Source organism: Pelecanus crispus, chromosome 11 (genome assembly GCF_030463565.1).
Source record: "Pelecanus crispus isolate bPelCri1 chromosome 11, bPelCri1.pri, whole genome shotgun sequence".
Classification (NCBI taxonomy): Eukaryota; Metazoa; Chordata; class Aves; order Pelecaniformes; family Pelecanidae; genus Pelecanus; species Pelecanus crispus.
Genome location: NC_134653.1, coordinates 12,334,976 through 12,352,499, shown reverse-complemented (window position 1 = coordinate 12,352,499; position 17,524 = coordinate 12,334,976). Strand labels below are relative to the sequence as shown.

The 17,524-nt window shown below is 38.3% G+C and overlaps 1 protein-coding gene across 2 annotated transcripts in view; it reads right to left on the bottom strand.

Annotated features, from left to right (window-relative positions):
* Positions 1-15,382, bottom strand: part of MRTFB (myocardin related transcription factor B) — a 59,633-nt gene extending 44,251 nt beyond the window's left edge. The window contains exon 1 of one of the 2 annotated variants that reach the window (XM_075718371.1): positions 15,229-15,382. In XM_075718371.1, coding sequence (XP_075574486.1) covers positions 15,229-15,382 — 154 coding nt within the window. Of the gene's footprint in view, positions 1-475; positions 597-15,228 lie in introns of those variants that run through there. The other variant, XM_075718372.1, reaches the window with a different exon arrangement.
* Between the last annotated feature and the right edge of the window lie 2,142 nt (positions 15,383-17,524).

Here is a 17,524-nt window from a genome sequence, read left to right as displayed (position 1 = left end):
TCTAGAGACAGCTGAGAAAAGCACTGTTGAAAATGAGGTAGTAGTACATGCCTAAAACCAAAGGTTTGTAGGGCTTTAAGTGTCATATTTAATGACATTTATTTCATTATATTTATTTCAGTAGTGAAGCTTTTTGAAGTATTTTGAAGCATTTTATGCAATATTTGCAGGACAATTTCAGACTATTTCATGAATTCAGCACTAAATGCTACTCTCTTGAAAAGAGTACTTAATCACTCACTTTTCTTCATAGTAGTTTCTGTCAGGCTATTATCACCGTTATTTTAATGGTCTCAGGTAAATTCTAAACGTAGCTTTTAGATGGTTTGTTTTGGTTTTTTTTTAAGGAGGGCAACCAATACCTAATTCAATGCACAAAAATTCTTCCTGACATAGAGCATTACACCACAAATGCTGGTAACTGCGCCTGCCCAGTACTTCCGCATTTTCTGTCCCCAACCAGCAAGTGACTGACCTTCCTTGAGACTCTTCTGGCTGTTCACCTCAAGGCATTCCTTCTCCTTCACTGGCTTAACATCTCCTGCAGGTAAAATCTCGGAAAAGCCCTGCTGCTGCTTCTTGGAGCTATCGATCATGATGAGAATCCTTTAGAATGGCAACATCCAGCATAGGAAAAAAAATATTAATTTGTCACCAGGCAGTACACCGCTGTCCCGAACACCGCTTCCAGGGTCCTGTCGCCTAAGAAAGGAGCACTTGTGCCTCTGTGCAGCCGAAAGCAGCCGTCATCCTTCACTTTCTAGCTTGACCTGCAGCACGCTCAGCCTGCTCCGGAGCCTGCAACTCACCCAGGCAGCAGGCACAGAGCATGTGAAGCAGCACTCCCAAATCCCACCTCTTTTCCCAGACAACCCCTCCCCCTTTTCCTTTCATTACGCTCGCTTCCTCTGCACTTTCGTGTTTCAGTATGAGCTTGATGGTCAATCATCTGACAAAGAGTGAGTCAAGCAGTTAAAAATAAATCCAGCACTTGCTGAAGGAGCAGCATTCGCTGATACCCAAGACAAACTACTGCTGAGGACTCCCTTGCTTTTTCCCCTTCTCCCTTCCCCCCCCTACTCTGAACACTGCTGCAGGCAGCAGAAATACTTCAACTTTGCCAGACTGGCACATTCATTGCTCATTAAGTTTCACCAGTAAACAAAGCTGCACACTGGCATTTGAAAAAGTTATCTTGAGGAACCTTCCCACCCACCCCAGCCCCAGATCTTATTTCAGAGACATTTATCTAGCAGAGGTAAGTGGGAAAACCATTGATTATTTCCACGTCTTTCCCTGCGGTATCAGAGAGATTCCGATCCTTGTTGTAAATATCTAAAACCCAAGTATTTTATTATTTTCCTTTTTGCATTACAGTTACACATCTCATTATTCCCAGCAGTTTTAGGAGCGTTTCCTCCCACAGCTTCTAATCTGCCATTCTCTCCAGCATATCCCATTTATCTTACAGGAGTCATCAACTTCAGTATCAACTTGGAAGGTTTTGGGGAAAGGGATCCCCTCTAATTATCTGGCACTGGCCATGAGGGAACAGCAGACTAGTTTGCATTTCACACACCTAGAGAAAATAGACTATACATAATTTTAAGTAGTCACTACATGTCAATAAGTAACTCTAGCAGGTGCATTTTGCCTTCCCTTTGGCCTAAAAATGCTATCATTATATGTATTTTCCACACCCTTACTTTATATTTTAAATCCTTCAGCCTGAAATTATAGAGGACATCTCCACTCAGAAAAACTGCTTCACTTTTATGGCATTTGAAAAGATCTATATACAATAACAAACACCTGATGCAGAATTTCAAAAGTGGAAACTAGAAGAGAAATCGTCTCGCCTCTTTGAACGTTTCTCTTGTAGAAAGATCCAACACGAACTCTTCACCTTAACAGTGCACTCCCTGGGCAAGCAACTGATAGCATGGGCTGTGGGGCAGGTCCCGCAGCCAGCAGGGCTTGAAAGCCTCTCCCTATCTTCCTACTGCTGAGAGAAGGCAGACCTAGATCTACTCAGAGCTGTAGATGCACAGGTGACGTGAGCTTACCGGGCTGTATCAACTTCTCGACATCTAAGGAGCTGAAAATACAGGCAAAAGAAAAAACTCTTGCAGCATAAATGATTTGAGGCAGTTCTCCCAGCTTGAAGATTTGTTGTTTGCACATCATTTGTATGAAAATTATCAGCTTAAATTAGATTTTGCTTAAATACAAATTATAGACTATTCCAATACATCTGCTTTTGCAGTGATTTTTACTGAACACAAGAAAAAAAAAATTACTGTGAAAGAACTCCTTCATGAATCAAATGAACTCCCTCACTGCCTGCAGCCAGAACACTTACTATGCATAACAAACAAAATTACTGTTGAGAAACTCCACACATTCAGGGGGGAAAAAAAAAATCCAAACAGAATACAAACATGTACTGCTTAAAAAACCTATATGAAAATCTGACAGAGTCAATAAATAGAATCTTACACAGTTACGGATATACCAGACTATAACTCCACCGTTTTCTTGTACCAACAGAGAAGTTAACAATTTGGATGGATTAATTATATTCTAACAGTATAACAATATGTAACAGCAGAAATTGTTTTATGGGAAGGGTACAGTGCACTTCACACATTTCCTGAAAATTCAGTACTTAGGTCTGAAGCAATTTCAAAATGATTCCGAGAACAGAGTATTTTGAAATTTAAAAAAAAATCAACGTACTAATAAGCAAGTATGTACTTAAAGAACCCAAGAAATAATACATTTTCCTTCAAATGTCATAGTTCTGAAGGTAGTTCTAGCCATTCCTATCTATTTATAGTGCTTCATGTAAATTAAGAGTATCCAGTGCTCAAGTGAATGCCGGATCACAGTAACAGCAGTTGGGTAACAGCAGTTCAAGCCTTCATGAGTGTTTCTCACCTGTTCAGAAAGATGAGCATTAGTAGCATGGAGTTCCTGCTATCCACTCATCCCCTTTTTCAAGGGTACCCACTCCACAGCAGAATTTACAGAAACGAATATGCTTATGCTTCAGCCACTTGGAGTTAAGCCTAATATTGTGCTTCAAATTCACCTCCCAGCTCAACACAAGGTAACATACAGATTAGTATTTTAAAACACCTTTAAGAAGTCTGACCAAAATCTCAACAGTAATTTGCAAATAATTTTATGAAGAAAAGCAGGAACCACAGAATTTATGGAAAATAAGAATGATGAAATTCTTGTGAAGACTAGGGGAGATGAACGGTCAAAATGATGCTGCATATTTTCCATGTAACCATATATTGAAGTTGCCAATAAATGCTGTACAATAGTACAGCGGGGGGAGACGTAACAACTGAAGAGGAAGAAAAGATACCTTGGAAGAAGAAAATAGTTCTTGCTCAGATTCAGCTATACTGTGAATATTGAGAACACTTGGACATTCTGCCCAGGGAACAGTTTCTCTTAAAACCCTGCACGAAGAACGACACTTATCCCCCATGTCATAAAAAAGACTCATATTCCAACAACAGCTTGTTTTCCCAGCAGCCTTGAATATGCATCAATCCAAGCTCAACTAGTAATTTGGATATACAGGTTACTTGAGCGATCAACAATACAGTTCTACTATTTTTAGTGATAAGACTTCAAAGAAGAGATAATCACCACGTCTCAACATGTCTGTTAGAAAATTCTAAAATTCTGAGACAGTTTCACAGGCGCCTGGGGGCATCTCACAGCTGCCCGCTCAGTAGCTGTAGTTGCAGCACTGTAACATGGGAAAAGTGCGTGTTTTTATGAGCAACTTTCTCACATTCCTAAGAACTGTGCTAGAAGGAACAGAAACACTGTTGGTTGGTTAGCACATTCAAGTACTAAATTCATCAAACAACACTCAGTTGTTCAAAGGTGTCTTCCAGTCGCAAGCAGGTCCCATGTGAATCAAGGCAAAGTGCCTCCTCACGATCCCCAGAGACCCAATCCACCTCCCATTTAAGAGCTCCCTTTTCCCTGCTACATTAACTTGTAACTCTCCTAGAACGGTTCACGTACGTTCTTACCTTTGACTGCTACAGCACCATACCTACTTCTCAGATTTACTTACGCACTTCCAAATCTGACAGTAATTTTTTAAGCTCTGGCAAAACAGCAGAAGCCCCGTCATCAGCCACCAACACCATGTTGATACTTTGAACATACTTCCTATGTTTGGATCGTATGTGTCTTGAAGGTCATTGTTTTGACACATAAAAACCGCTTTGTACAGCAGTTACTTTCATTGTTGGTTTTAAAGGGTGCTAATTCCACATTTATCTTAAAAGAACTGGTGAAAGACTTCAATGGTGGGAACTTAATACTTTCACATTCAAATTACCCATTTTGTCCTGTAACAAAAAATCCTTTAGAATAAGTATTAGTGAAACAATAGCAACTTGCTTGCTCTTTGACTGCTCCATTTATTTTAGCAGTTATACAATAAATAGAACACAACCCATGAAATATAAAATACATACAAAAAAAGCTCGGCGTCTTTCAATTCCACTCAGTTTGAAACGCTTTTGTGTTCAGTTTCTAAAAGGCAGCTGCAATTTGGATTGTCATTTCAAATTAATGGCATTATTAAAAAACAGGCCAAAAAACTTTTTCAAATTGCTGAATTTTCATCTTGTCTTTCTGCTGCTGTCTACATAAATAGAGTGTTTCATAATAAAGAGAACTACTTATTTCCAAAGTAAATATTAGGTGTATAACCTCTCTGATTTGAACATGTACCTGTTACCAAAGAGCTATTTTTAACAGTACAAATAGCTAAATGACACTGAGGATCATACAGAAACCTGTAATGAGCTAGAAACAAAACTGTGGCTGAAACATTAGTTTCTATCAAACAACAAAACAATAGCATCTCTTTTAGCTAAAAGAAAATCTTAAGTGGCGCATGCCGTATCTAGTTACAGGTTTAAACCCAATTACAAACAGCATCAGTGTATCAAAACCAGAAGTTGAAGTGAAAGATACACAACAAGCTTTTTGTTTCAATAAAAATTAAATCTGTTGGAATTCATCTCATCTTCAGAGGGTAGAAGAACCTCTCATTTTAATTTCAATTTATTTAAGTTGTATATATTGTATACAAGTGGGTGAATAGAAGAAAAAACACTTCAGAATGGAACATCCCTGTCATTTCCATAAACCAAAACCCAGTAACATCTCATTTAATAGGAATGTGTTGCACAAGTTTTTCCTAAACATTTGTTTGTTTTTAATCTAAGGTAATCTCTATTTTTTCTTTCCATCCTCCTGCAACACAGACTTTCAAGCGTTCTGCCAACCTTCAGGCTACAGAAAAATCATTATTTAAAAAGAGGACGTGCCTAATAGATATTCACCAAAATCACAATGCGCAGGAGGACGATGCAGCACCACCGTACCCTCCTCAGTGCCTGCTCGTCTGCCACTCAGAACAGACCTGTTATCTTTTTAAGTATCAGTGATCTGGTGAGTGAGATCGCTAACCGTTAGCAACTTTACAGCCTCATTAAACATGAAGTAACCAAGCAATTGCTTTAACGGTATATTCCAACTCTTCACATCGTATGGAGCTCATTCCTTTGCAATTCCATTTAAAAAAAAAACCAACCACAAACCCAAAACCTACAGATGAATTTAAACTCTAGACAAAAAAAAGAAATTCTAACGGCCTTAGGTATTTAATCTATTTCACTACCACAAAATTTTGAAGTGGTGAAAAAAAAGCTTAATTACTCAAACATTTATTTCATCTTGGCTTTACGTACACCTTGATGAATTTCTTGGTCCTTTATGGTTAGGATAATCCAGTTGTTCATCATTGTGTAATAATTTCTTCACATAGGAAAACAGTGCTCTGACTACACAAACTAAAACATTCATTTAAATAATACCAGTTATAATTTATTTTATTACTTCTTTAAACAGTAAAATGTTACCTCAAACTGTTAACTTAAAGGGTTTTGCTTTGGGTTTTTTTGTTTGTTCCCCCTTCTCCTCCCCCTCAATTGCCACTTAAAATAGATTTCTGTTCTGCCTTCTTGTTTTGCTAAAACCCCCTTTTTGTTTCTAGACCAGTACGTAAGTTCTTTGCTTTGAACACTTTTGTGAGAAATGAAGACATCTATCAAACAACTCAGCAGTAAATCTCATATAGTCTTATGCTTGTATTTAAGATAAAAAGGCAAACCCCAAAACATTCAAGTCTCACCTTCATATTCTTTTGCTAGTAAAACATCAAGTATATCTTTCTGTTTGTTTTTTCAAAAAGTCAAGTGAAAATTTTGAGTAAGTTTTGAAATAGGATTGTGTACTATGCTGTGACTAAGGAATCACTTCAGGATGACTGGAGACTTCTGCCTATATTCTCCACCACTGCGGTAACAAAGACCCAAACAATCCAAATTATGGTCACCATCTACCTCAGTTACTCTCCCCAGAAAAATCCCGAACACTTACAGTGATATCAAATTTGCATGTTCTACTTCTCCCACTAAAATCTGCACAAATTCCTTTTAAGGGAGGACATACATTGGCAGTGTTCACTGTTTAAATGATAATTCCCTACCATTCAGCCTTGCCCATATAGACATCTAAATAAACAAATATTTTTTAAAAGTATATATAATATACATAAAAATATTTTTATATATGTTTAACTGCACATATATATAAAAATATAAAGGACAATATTTGATGACCCACCATGCTACCTATGATTTGCAAGGCTCATATAAGTACTGCACATCAATTACCAGTTCTGTTTGCACTACATTACCTTCTTGTAGCGGCTGTATCACACGCTAACACTTCAATGATAACATATGCAGCTAGGATTTAGTTCGAACAATTTAAAACAATTATACAGTGGAATTTAAAATGAACTCAGCATTCTTTTCGAGCTATGCATTTAGTTATCCACAAGGAATTTCAGGGGAAAAAAGTCAGAATAAGACAGTTTGATCAAAAGATCTCTTTAAAGGAAAACATACTTTCCATATCTCCTGTAATCACTCAAATGCCAAGCCCTCTAACAGCATCTTTTCATATATACCAGATGCCTTAAACTGAGTCAGTCACAGGTCATGTCTCCCATGTTAATCTCCTCACAATAAGCAGATAATTTAAAAAAAAAAAAAAAATCTATAAATCAAACTTAAATGACTGAATGTTTGTTTAGAAGTTTACCAAATGGAATGACCCTGCTGGAATTCTTTTATGTAGCCTGTGAAAATGTCAGAATATATTCCATTTAAGAGGTCACAGTCCCTAGAGAGCTCTGAGTTTTGGCCTGTATGTCTTTTCACATGCTTTAATATTTGAAAATTGTTCCTTGTAGACACTGACTGATGCCCTGGGAATGCTAGGATTGTGGGAACTGGCAGTACCAATGACAAAGACAGACTTACTGGGAAATCAGTACCTACTCAGTTTGCTCTCTCACCTCGTAACAGATAAGACAACATTCAAATATTTACAGGGAGACCAAAAGAATCCACACATTAAAATACATTTGTTTCTTCTACTGACACTGTTAAAAAAACCAACCCAAACCCCAAAAACCAAAACCCCAAACTCCCAAAAAACCACATCACCCCCCAGTAAAAACCCCAAACAGAGACAAATATATATATATTAATTACAATCTGCTGTGTATCCTTACAAAGGATTATTTAGTAGAATATTTGCACTGGATATTCTATGGACTATTAAAACCTTAGAGGAAAGACAAATCACAGAATCGCCGAGGTTGGAAGCAACCTCTTGAGATCACCTAGCCCAACCCCCTGCTGAAGCAGGGTCAGCTGGAACAGGCTGCCCAGGACTGTGCCCAGGCAGGTTTTTAATATCTCCACGGATGGAGATTCCACAGCCTCTCTGGGCAATCATTCTTCTACACACACACACATTATATATACACACACACACACACTGTAAACTTACATAAATTGTATACTTCTTCCATATCTAGATGGGTCTTTTAGAATATACTTCCTTTGGATTCGGGGTTTTTTGGGAGGGGGTGGGAGTTGTTTGTTTTGTTGCTGTTGTGGGGGTGGTGTTGTTAATCAGAGTATCTGTATGCTGTTTTCCAGATCTCATTGCTTTCAGCCTAGTGACTATGAAACTGCTGAACTTAAGTTGACATTTCCAATTATTTTCTGTGCCAAGCTATCACTTCAATCAGAACTAAGTTTTTCATTTGTTGTTCTCTAAACTTCCCACTAGCCATCTTTTCTCCACTTGCTCTCTCCCAACGCTCTCGAGAAAATAACTTCTAAGCACAGTAACCTACCTGTGTACCATTAGGAGAGGAAAAATATGCCTAATCGCAGATCTCAAAAAGAGTGGAAAAAACCCATCTACACAGATACAAGGACAATGTCCCAAATTTCACCTGATTCCCTAGTATCAAATTTGCAGCTTCAAATCTATTAACTGCACAGAGGATTAAGAGTTTGTTCAGAAGCCATAAAGCTATGCCAAGAATGCGTGTTACCAGTGCTACATAATGAGGGAGTGGAAGATAAGAGATAACAGGCAAACTAATATACCCACGACTCTTTCAGATGCCAGAAAAATTCCCTTCGTTCATCAGATTTATTTAAGTAATATCATTAGGTTAAGTGTGATGTAGATTTTGTTCCATTATTTTGAGAACTGTCTGTCTCCCAGTTGGCTTGACTGGTCCCTTAGGAGGACTCGATATACACCCACTTGGAGTGTTTGTTTTAATTTTGGTTTGGTTTTTTGGGTTTGTGGTTTTTTTTGTTTTGGTTTGGGGGGTGTTGCATCTTCACCATAATTCACTGCAGCTCCCCACAAGCTCTAGTGACCCCCAGGAAGCTGTCATTCTCATCTGACCTTCAGTGCCTCAAGGTCTTTGCTCCTGACTGTCACTGTTCTTATGCAACCAGAGCCACTCATTTCTTTGGGCTAATTTCTTCGGGCTAATTTCTTCTAATAGAGATTTTACCAGTCTTGCTTTTACTTTAAGATGTTCACTGTCCCAAGGCTTTTTCCCTGACAAAACATCCAAGACTCTTAGTTCTTTTCTCAATTAGCTCAATTCTGCTGTAGAATATTAGCTGCTAGCTATCAAAGAGCGAGATCTAGCAGATAGCCATGGTAGGCACATCACAACCTTTTCTTTCCTCTTCTAGTACAAGACATACAAACCCAAATGGAACCAGAATGCAATCCCATATCTGCTCTGGTTCTGAGATTAGAGAAGCTGACACCCATTAGCTTCCATTAGCTGGAACAAAACTGTTTCTCCACACAATGCAGAGGATAGAGAATGGCACGCTCACAATCTGAAATGTTTTATAGCCAAGACAACGAGCTGAAGCAGTCCTACAGAGTGCTAAAGGACAGTCAATGGCCTGTATAGGAACCAACCAATTCTCTACCCATTTTACAAGAATATAACCAGGATCTCCATCTGTGGATGATGACTGCCCAAGGGTAACTCACATACCTCTCTTTTTCAGAAACTAGTAGCCACTGTCACAAGGAGATTCTGGCACAGTGGGATAGTCAAGGAAGCCACTGCAAAGCCAAGAGAGACTGCTGTAAAACATAGAGGCTAGGACCTTTTCATTTTACAGGTAGCTTGAAACAACTATGATTGCATGGCTCCTGACACCCAGACCTTCACACCTACCTCTACCAGCCGAAGTGCCGTGCTCACCAATTCCAGGAAAGGACTAATTCAGCATGCAAAAAGCTTTGCTCATGCAGTGCTTCCTTTTTTTTGAAAGTATCTGCGTGTGCAATCCCTTCCCACCCTTTGGCTCTGAAACAGCAGGTTGTAAGGCTGCAAGCAGCATCATTCCCATCCACTCTCCTGCTGTCAGCAGCAGACAGCCTATCCTTCCCTCCCTTGCCGCCTCCTGGCTCTCAGACAGAAGCTTGTGAAACTGTGGTACAGTGCGTGGGTAGCATATTGTTCTGACTAGTACTTCAGCTGTGCCATGCTGCCTGCTACTCTGTCATTCTTCCTCCACTGCAGTCCAGCTAAACAACACCTAGCCATCAATTTTCTCCCTCCTGCTCCTAAAGAAGGGCCTCATCTGTGTCACTGTTCTCCTCCCCCAACCACTGTCCTTCCTAAGGACACAGCAGCTTGACTAAGAAAGCAAATCCAGTGTACACCACCTAGCATCCTTCAGGCAGGGATGCAAACCAAGAGCTTCTTAAGGCCATGGCATTCTGCTTCCCAACCTCCATTTATGTGAGGAGCCCAACCGCTCACGTGACAGACATGAACTATACACCAGTGGTTGCCATTAGACTGCCAGAATCACAGGCACATCTTCAGTGTCCACTTAGTAGGTGACAAGTATGAAAAGCAGAACCAATGAAAAGGTAACTTTTGCTGCTTTTTGGCAAGTGGAACAAGAGCTGGCCTCCAGAGAACAGGCACGATAATATGCTGCAATAAACAGGGCACAAGTTCACATGATCAATGCATTGTACGTATTGCTTAATTATCCGGAAAGATGCAGACTAATGAGAAACTGAAATTAATATCATCAGTAATCCAGTATTGCCCATAGCTGTTAACTTCAAAACAGCTCAAAAGGAAAAGGGAAATCTTGAAATTGTGACAGTCCAGAAGACCAACATAATGCTGGAAAGATGACTCTCTGTTATTACACCCAAATATATACACAAGGTTACCTTCTATAATCAGTTTGTTGTTCTAACCCCAAATAATTAAAGTGTTTGCTTTAGAGATGGTTCAGTTGAAGTATTTCAGCCCTGCAATAAAACCTTCATCTAGCAAATCAGCTTGAAAACTCCCATTACTTGCCCTGCTATTAAAATATGAAACATTAATTGGTTAATATTTGTGTTTCACAGACTTTTTATGATGGAAGACATCTGTCTGAAAAATGACATTTGAGAGGACAAGAATATGTTGCTGCCCTTCCCTCTCTCACTCCCCAAAGAAATTATCTGTTTATCTTTAATCAGGGAGTAAATACCTGCATGTAGTAAATGGCTGGAGAAGTTTAAGATGCTATTACCCTCCAACTGTTTGTTATTGATCCTCTACTATAAGTTACAACCTCTTCAGCAGAGTTGGCAGAGCATGTAAGTGCTCCTTTGTTGACTCAAGGCGCAACAGTTCCAGTGGAGCTTCATCTAAACCATGAGATTTTGCGCCAAAAAATACTGCTCACCTGAACTCTTATGTTAGCTTTGCTGTATGACTGTGATCTCTGGGGGCAGACTGGGCAGGGGAAGGGGAGGAAAATGTAGAAAAAGAGGAAGTAGTAACATCTCGAATGACTGTTGCCTCACCAGGCATGCGTGTGCAATTTCATTGTATGTTTCTGTTACCCTGCTGTGATTGCCTCCATGTAAAACAAAACCAAACCAAAGTGTAAGCCTCCCACACTTCTAGTGTCATTGGAAAAGCCTGAAATGCAGTTTCTGTGCTAACTTGTGCAAGCCAGCTTAGCAACACTATGCAGAACAACACCAGGATAATTCAGCCTTCTACTGGACTACTGCCAAACGACTCATTCAAGTAAACAAAAGGTTTAAAGGATCACTACCAAAGCTCACAGTAAGAATAATACTTACTGCATAAAAATATGCTTTCTGTATAAAAATATTCAACAAAAAACCTTAAACATTTCAGATTTTTTTGTATTAAGTGCCATTGTATTTCTGTGTACTAAAACCTCTTATGCTTACAGACTTTATAAAATAGTGACGTGTTAAAATACTCCTGAAGAAATCCGGTTTTGGTAAAAAGTAAAAACAAAGACTAAGTATTAAAGCTACTTTTAATATGAATCCATCAAGTTCAAATTTTACTTTTACAAATTCTCTTCTGACTTTTCATAATTTCTACAAAAGAATTATTTTTAACCAAATGAACCAAAATTACTAAATCTGAAGTTATGGGTGAACAATATTTTGGGTGCTCTGGAGATGACAGTGCCCAAACCTCTTGTTGTTTTAAGAAAGCAATTTGAACACAAACGTCCATTTCTTTCAGGAACAAAAGCAGCCAGCCAGTATAAAGTCAGATAGTCAGATCTTTCGAATAAGGACAGGAGAAGAACTAGGAGGCTCCTCTTAATTTAGGAATTATTTAAATACTACTAAAGCAGCATTCTCTCAATGGCGGGATACTTAAACATTAGAAAGATCTATAAAACTGAAAAGGATAGGAAATTACACCAGCGTCCAGCAAACATTTCTTTTTCATGTCTATCAGACTGTATTCCTCCAAAAATTCCTCCCATTATATGATTTCCTCAATCTGCCTTGCAGATTGTTGAACCTTCTCCTTTTCAAAAGCAATAGGGTTGTGCTAGTTAACAGCCTTGAAAACAATGCCTAATCTTTTGGCCAAGCCCAGACAGATGACTTAGTCTTGTCACAAAAGACACAGATGAAGTGAGGCCACAGCCCATTATGTGAACTTCATACAATCTCTTCCTCAAAGAAGACATTAAAATCTTTGTGGGAGGCCTGATACTTACTATGGACAAATGCTCAAACGTATCCTAAGTCGCAAGAGGAAATACGATAAGTAATGAAGAGCGACAGGGCAACAGTTAAGTCCACTGGCACAGAGGAGTGAGAAGCAGCTTCTCAAATTATTCATTCCCCCCCCCCCCTTTATTTATGAAAATCTCCTATGTTATGTCAACAAGCCAGAGCCCTTAAGTATTAAAAATCTCTTGCTGCTGCCTTTTCTTTGGAAAATAAACAAGCAGTGGATTATATATGAAGACAATACAAAACCTACCTATAAATTATTTCACTAATTCATGAAAGCACAAAAATACTTTCAAGTTATGGGAAGAATACCTAAGAACCAAGTCCAATACAGAAGAACTAAAAATGAAAGACAAAAGAGCAGATATGAGTAAGTTTAGCACCTGACTCTGCACACCTCCTTTTACTGCTTGTTTGACAATTTATTTGTAAAAGCAGAAGATAACAAAACAATGAAATTAAGTGACGGGGATAAATATGTACTTAACGCAGTCATAGCAAGGTTTGTCAAAAGAGAAATTTATAAGCTTGCCCTCTTATAAGGGATTTTCTTCTGTGCATTCTTGTGGTAATGGCCTTCAGAAATGAAAAGTTTGACTTATTTAGACTCAACATAGATACCTGTGTCATCCATTTTGGTTTTACAGACAATTAAAAAAAAACCAACCAAACAAATTTTCCAGAGGTGTAATTACACACAGGATGCAAAAAAACCCCCACTGCATTCTCTTTTTGATGAGGTTTATGAGTTAAAGTGTTGGCATTTTAACCTCACTGTGAAATAGCTTTCTTTACATATGTATTTCTCTTGCTTCCTTGATGAAAGGGTAAAATGTTGCAAGCTATCTTAAAACAAGCTTCTGGTATAGACATACCTATTATCAATTTAACATCAAATAGTAGCCAACAAAAACTTACGTCTCCCAAGTTACAATTTTTTTTTCTGCCATACAAAAAATAATTCTTAAAGATGTAGAGCCAAAATATTAATAAATTAGCCATAGGTCCCTTAGTTTAAAATACTTTGAATACATTATATTACTTAACATAATATTCTGTATTTCAGGATCTTCATACATGGAAGAAAATAAGGAAGCAATTGCAAAAGACAAGCTCAAGTGTTCAAAGAAGTTGTCATACCACGTTTATATAAGCTGAGCCTAAGTCTCCCCCCTACCATATTCTCCCTTTATTATGTTTTTCTTTCTTGGAGTGCTATATAATACTGAGGGTACGTACACAAAGCACCATAGGCTTAGTCCCTCATTGTGTAAACAGGAGCATCTTGGTTATAGACAACATTCCAAGTATTTCTGAAACAGAATAGCATGACTTGGACCTGTCCCCAGGTATTTGATATACATACAGCTCCGTAATACATATCCCAATTTTTTCTGCTTTAAAGCTGGGATATTCAGATAGTTTTCTTCTTGTTTAATAATGCTTATACTATTACAACAGACAGCTAAATTGATTTTAAAAAAATGCCTCAAACCCCAAATACTTCATTTACATACTTTCAATGTGCCCACTATTTACTACAAATACTGGAAAACAAACCTTCATTATTAGAATCATAGAATTGTTTAGGTTGGAAAAGACCTTTAAGATCATCCAGTCCAACCATTAACCTACACTACCAAGTCCACACTAAACCAATCAAGGGTAGACTAGACTAAACCATGTCCCAGAGTGCCACATCCACCCGTTTTTTGAACACTTCCAGGGATGGGGACTCCACCACCTCTCTGGGCAGCCTGTTCCAATGCTTGACCACCCTCTCCGTGAAGAAATTTTTCCTAATATCCAACATAAACCTCCCCTGGCGCAGCCTGAGCCCATTTCCTCTCGTCCTGTCGCTAACTACTTGGGAGAAGAGCCCAACACCCACCTCACTACACCCTCCTTTCAGGTAGCTGTAGAGAGCGATAAGGTCTCCCCTCAGCCTCCTCTTCTCCAGGCTAAACAACCCCAGTTCCCTCAGCCGCTCCTCATAAGGCCTGTGCTCCAGACCCTTCACCAGCCTTGTTAGAAGACATTAGTGTGAGAAAACAAACAAACATCACACACACACACAAAGGTTCCTGCCTTTTCCCTAATAAAAATGAGCCTACATTTGGATTCAGACCTAATTCTTCCTGATGCTTACTGTAACAGTGGAAGCACTTTTTTGCTAAGTTGCCATGCCAACATCAACAATGAGGAAAGATACTGGAAAGATTCCCAAAATGTAAATCTTACTTTTCTTTCATTGTTCAAGCTTATCTATGTGTTGAATTAAACTTTCTGGGATACAATGTGAAACTTCAATTCTGTATTATTTTTGCAGAAGAAAACCCTGTTCTTGAAAATTATCCCAACTCTGAAAAATACTTAATTAATACTTCTATTATACATTAGCTGTGGTTTTGAAAGTATTTAAAAATATAAACAACTCCATTCTATATACCTCCCAGTATTCCAGTTGGGGTTTTAGAGTCAGACTTACAAGCTGCCATGACAGGTGAAGCTGATCAGGACAGATTTCATAACAAACACTGCAGCACTTTACATAGCATGGTTTGGGAAGAGCAAGTGAAGAGAGTCAATTAATGTTACTTGAAGAAAGCAAACAACCATCACATGTAGAGATGCAGAGACAAGGAGAACAGTCGCTTTTGCACTCACCATTCTTCCGTTCGTTGAGAGGAGGTAAGTACTGATTGGGCTGCAAGGAGAGTTCCTTAAACTCATGTGCAACTGCTTCGCTGTGAGGACTAGGAGCCAGCCGGGTTAGTGATCCGGAGTCGTCCTCAGCATCCACTGCCCCCAGGTGATCCATTGCGTTACCTCGTCTGGAGACAGGGAGAGCAAGCGGTCTCTTAATCACACTACAGTTGATAAAACTAACAAAGAAAGAAAGGGGGGGGGGAAATCACATCACTTTCTTTGTTCGGTTTTTGGTTTTGGTCAGTTCCTTTGCACAGAAAATTCAACTTTAAAGTGATATATACATCATTTACTAATTTCCCATAAATATTACGGGTTTGCAAAAATATAGTTAAGCAGTGTATTTACAAGCACTTTAACAGCCATTTGGTTCTGAGAAACCGGACAGTTTCTCTGCTCACTTTGACATAAAAATTACACAGTGTTAACTCTCAATATGGATGTCTGGAAGCTCCTGTGCCCTACCTTCTAGCAAGTGACACAGACTGTTTATCAGCAAAACATTCTTTTTTCCTAGTAGCTTATATTAGGGAATGCTGACTTAATACATGATAACATACAAAGGGCTTTTAATATTTTGAAGCACTGCACAACTTTCCTTTGGATCAAAAATCAACTTCGGTATTAATACAGGACTTCATACCACCAAAGAACTGTATTAGACTAGTTAATCTTTAATCTCTCCAGCGAGGAAGGCTTTTTGCCATTAATTTTTTCAAATTAATTTATTGCATACTAGCTACTTATTGTAAAATACTCTACAGAGTGGAAAAGAAGTCCCAATTCATGATTTCTTTCCTTTCTATCATTAATGTGGTACTTAATCTACAGTGAGGAGAGGCAGAAGTATGAATTCTTGGTACAGGCTTTTTATAGCTCACAGAACTCTATCAAGTCATTAAAATTTTGGTAAATTTGAGGTCTGTATTGATAAAACTCGAACAATATGAAATATTAACAATTCATGAAGATCCAAAAAACCAAAGAAATGTCTTATCATTGTTAAATTGTTTATTTTTAGTTATTTTTCTTAAGAAACACTAGTGCTGCCCATACTCAACCTTAGATTTCAAACTCCAGGTATGCTGAATATAAATAGCACACATGTTGGGGTGTGTATTTAACGGTTATTAAAATGCAACATGTGTTTCAGTGACCATACCCCAAATCTTTCAAGTGTTACTTGATACTTTAAAAAACATCAAGATGACAAAAAATGATCATGACCACCAAAGGATGGCCTACACTACAAAAAGGGGTAAAGAATCATGTTGCTGAAAGTGCCAGTTTAAAAAATAAGAAATATAAGCAAGTACTGGTTGATATATACCTCAGTAGAACAATTACAATGGTTAAGTGCATATTTTTCATTATTTTCCATAGCTACCAATTGGTGCTTTCACATTAAATGAAGACACATTAACTTACTGTTACGCAAGGGTTTTTTTTTCTTCTTTGTTCTTAGCTTTTAGAAGCATAATTTACCCAGCTCGCATTCGATTTCCTGACATTACACTCTCCTCAAACTCCCACTCACCCATACAAATTAAGTACATTATTAACCAAGCAAGTCTCTTCAGAGCAGAATTTAAGTGAAAATTTAGCTGCTTATCTGCTCACATTCACAGCATTTTACCCACAATTTATTAGCTATGAGTTATACCTTGGAGTCACTTTTCAAAGAGATTAAACCACATTAGCTGTATTCATGCCATTAAATCCATATGAAATTAATAGAAACACCTTCTTGTACTAAAATTTTAACATTTATTATGCTGCACGTTAGCTTTGAATAACTCTTTTCCCCATGACAGATAACTAAATAACTTGCTTTAAATTAAACCAGTTTAACTTTCATCACTTCTACAACACAGTGCTAAATTAGTTACATGTCCATTCCTTAATTTTAGTTTCAGGAATGTAATGTGGTTTTATTGCCCAGATTCAACTAAGAACAAGGCATGCAAGAATAATTTGCAACATATTAAATTATATTGATTGCAGCATTGCAGTGCAACTCAAAACAAGTTGACTTCTCACACAAAATGTGCTTGATCTGTGGTTTCAACCTGACTAAATCAGGTTAGAAGGCACCTTCTGGAGGTCATCTAGTCTATCCTCCAATCCCAAGTAGCGCTACCAGCTGCTCAGGAATTTGTCTTGTCAGGTTCTGAAAATCTCCAAAGCTGGCAATTCCACCACCTTGGGGCAACCTCATTGCGAATGCCTTGCCTCCCCCTGCTTCAAACTGAAT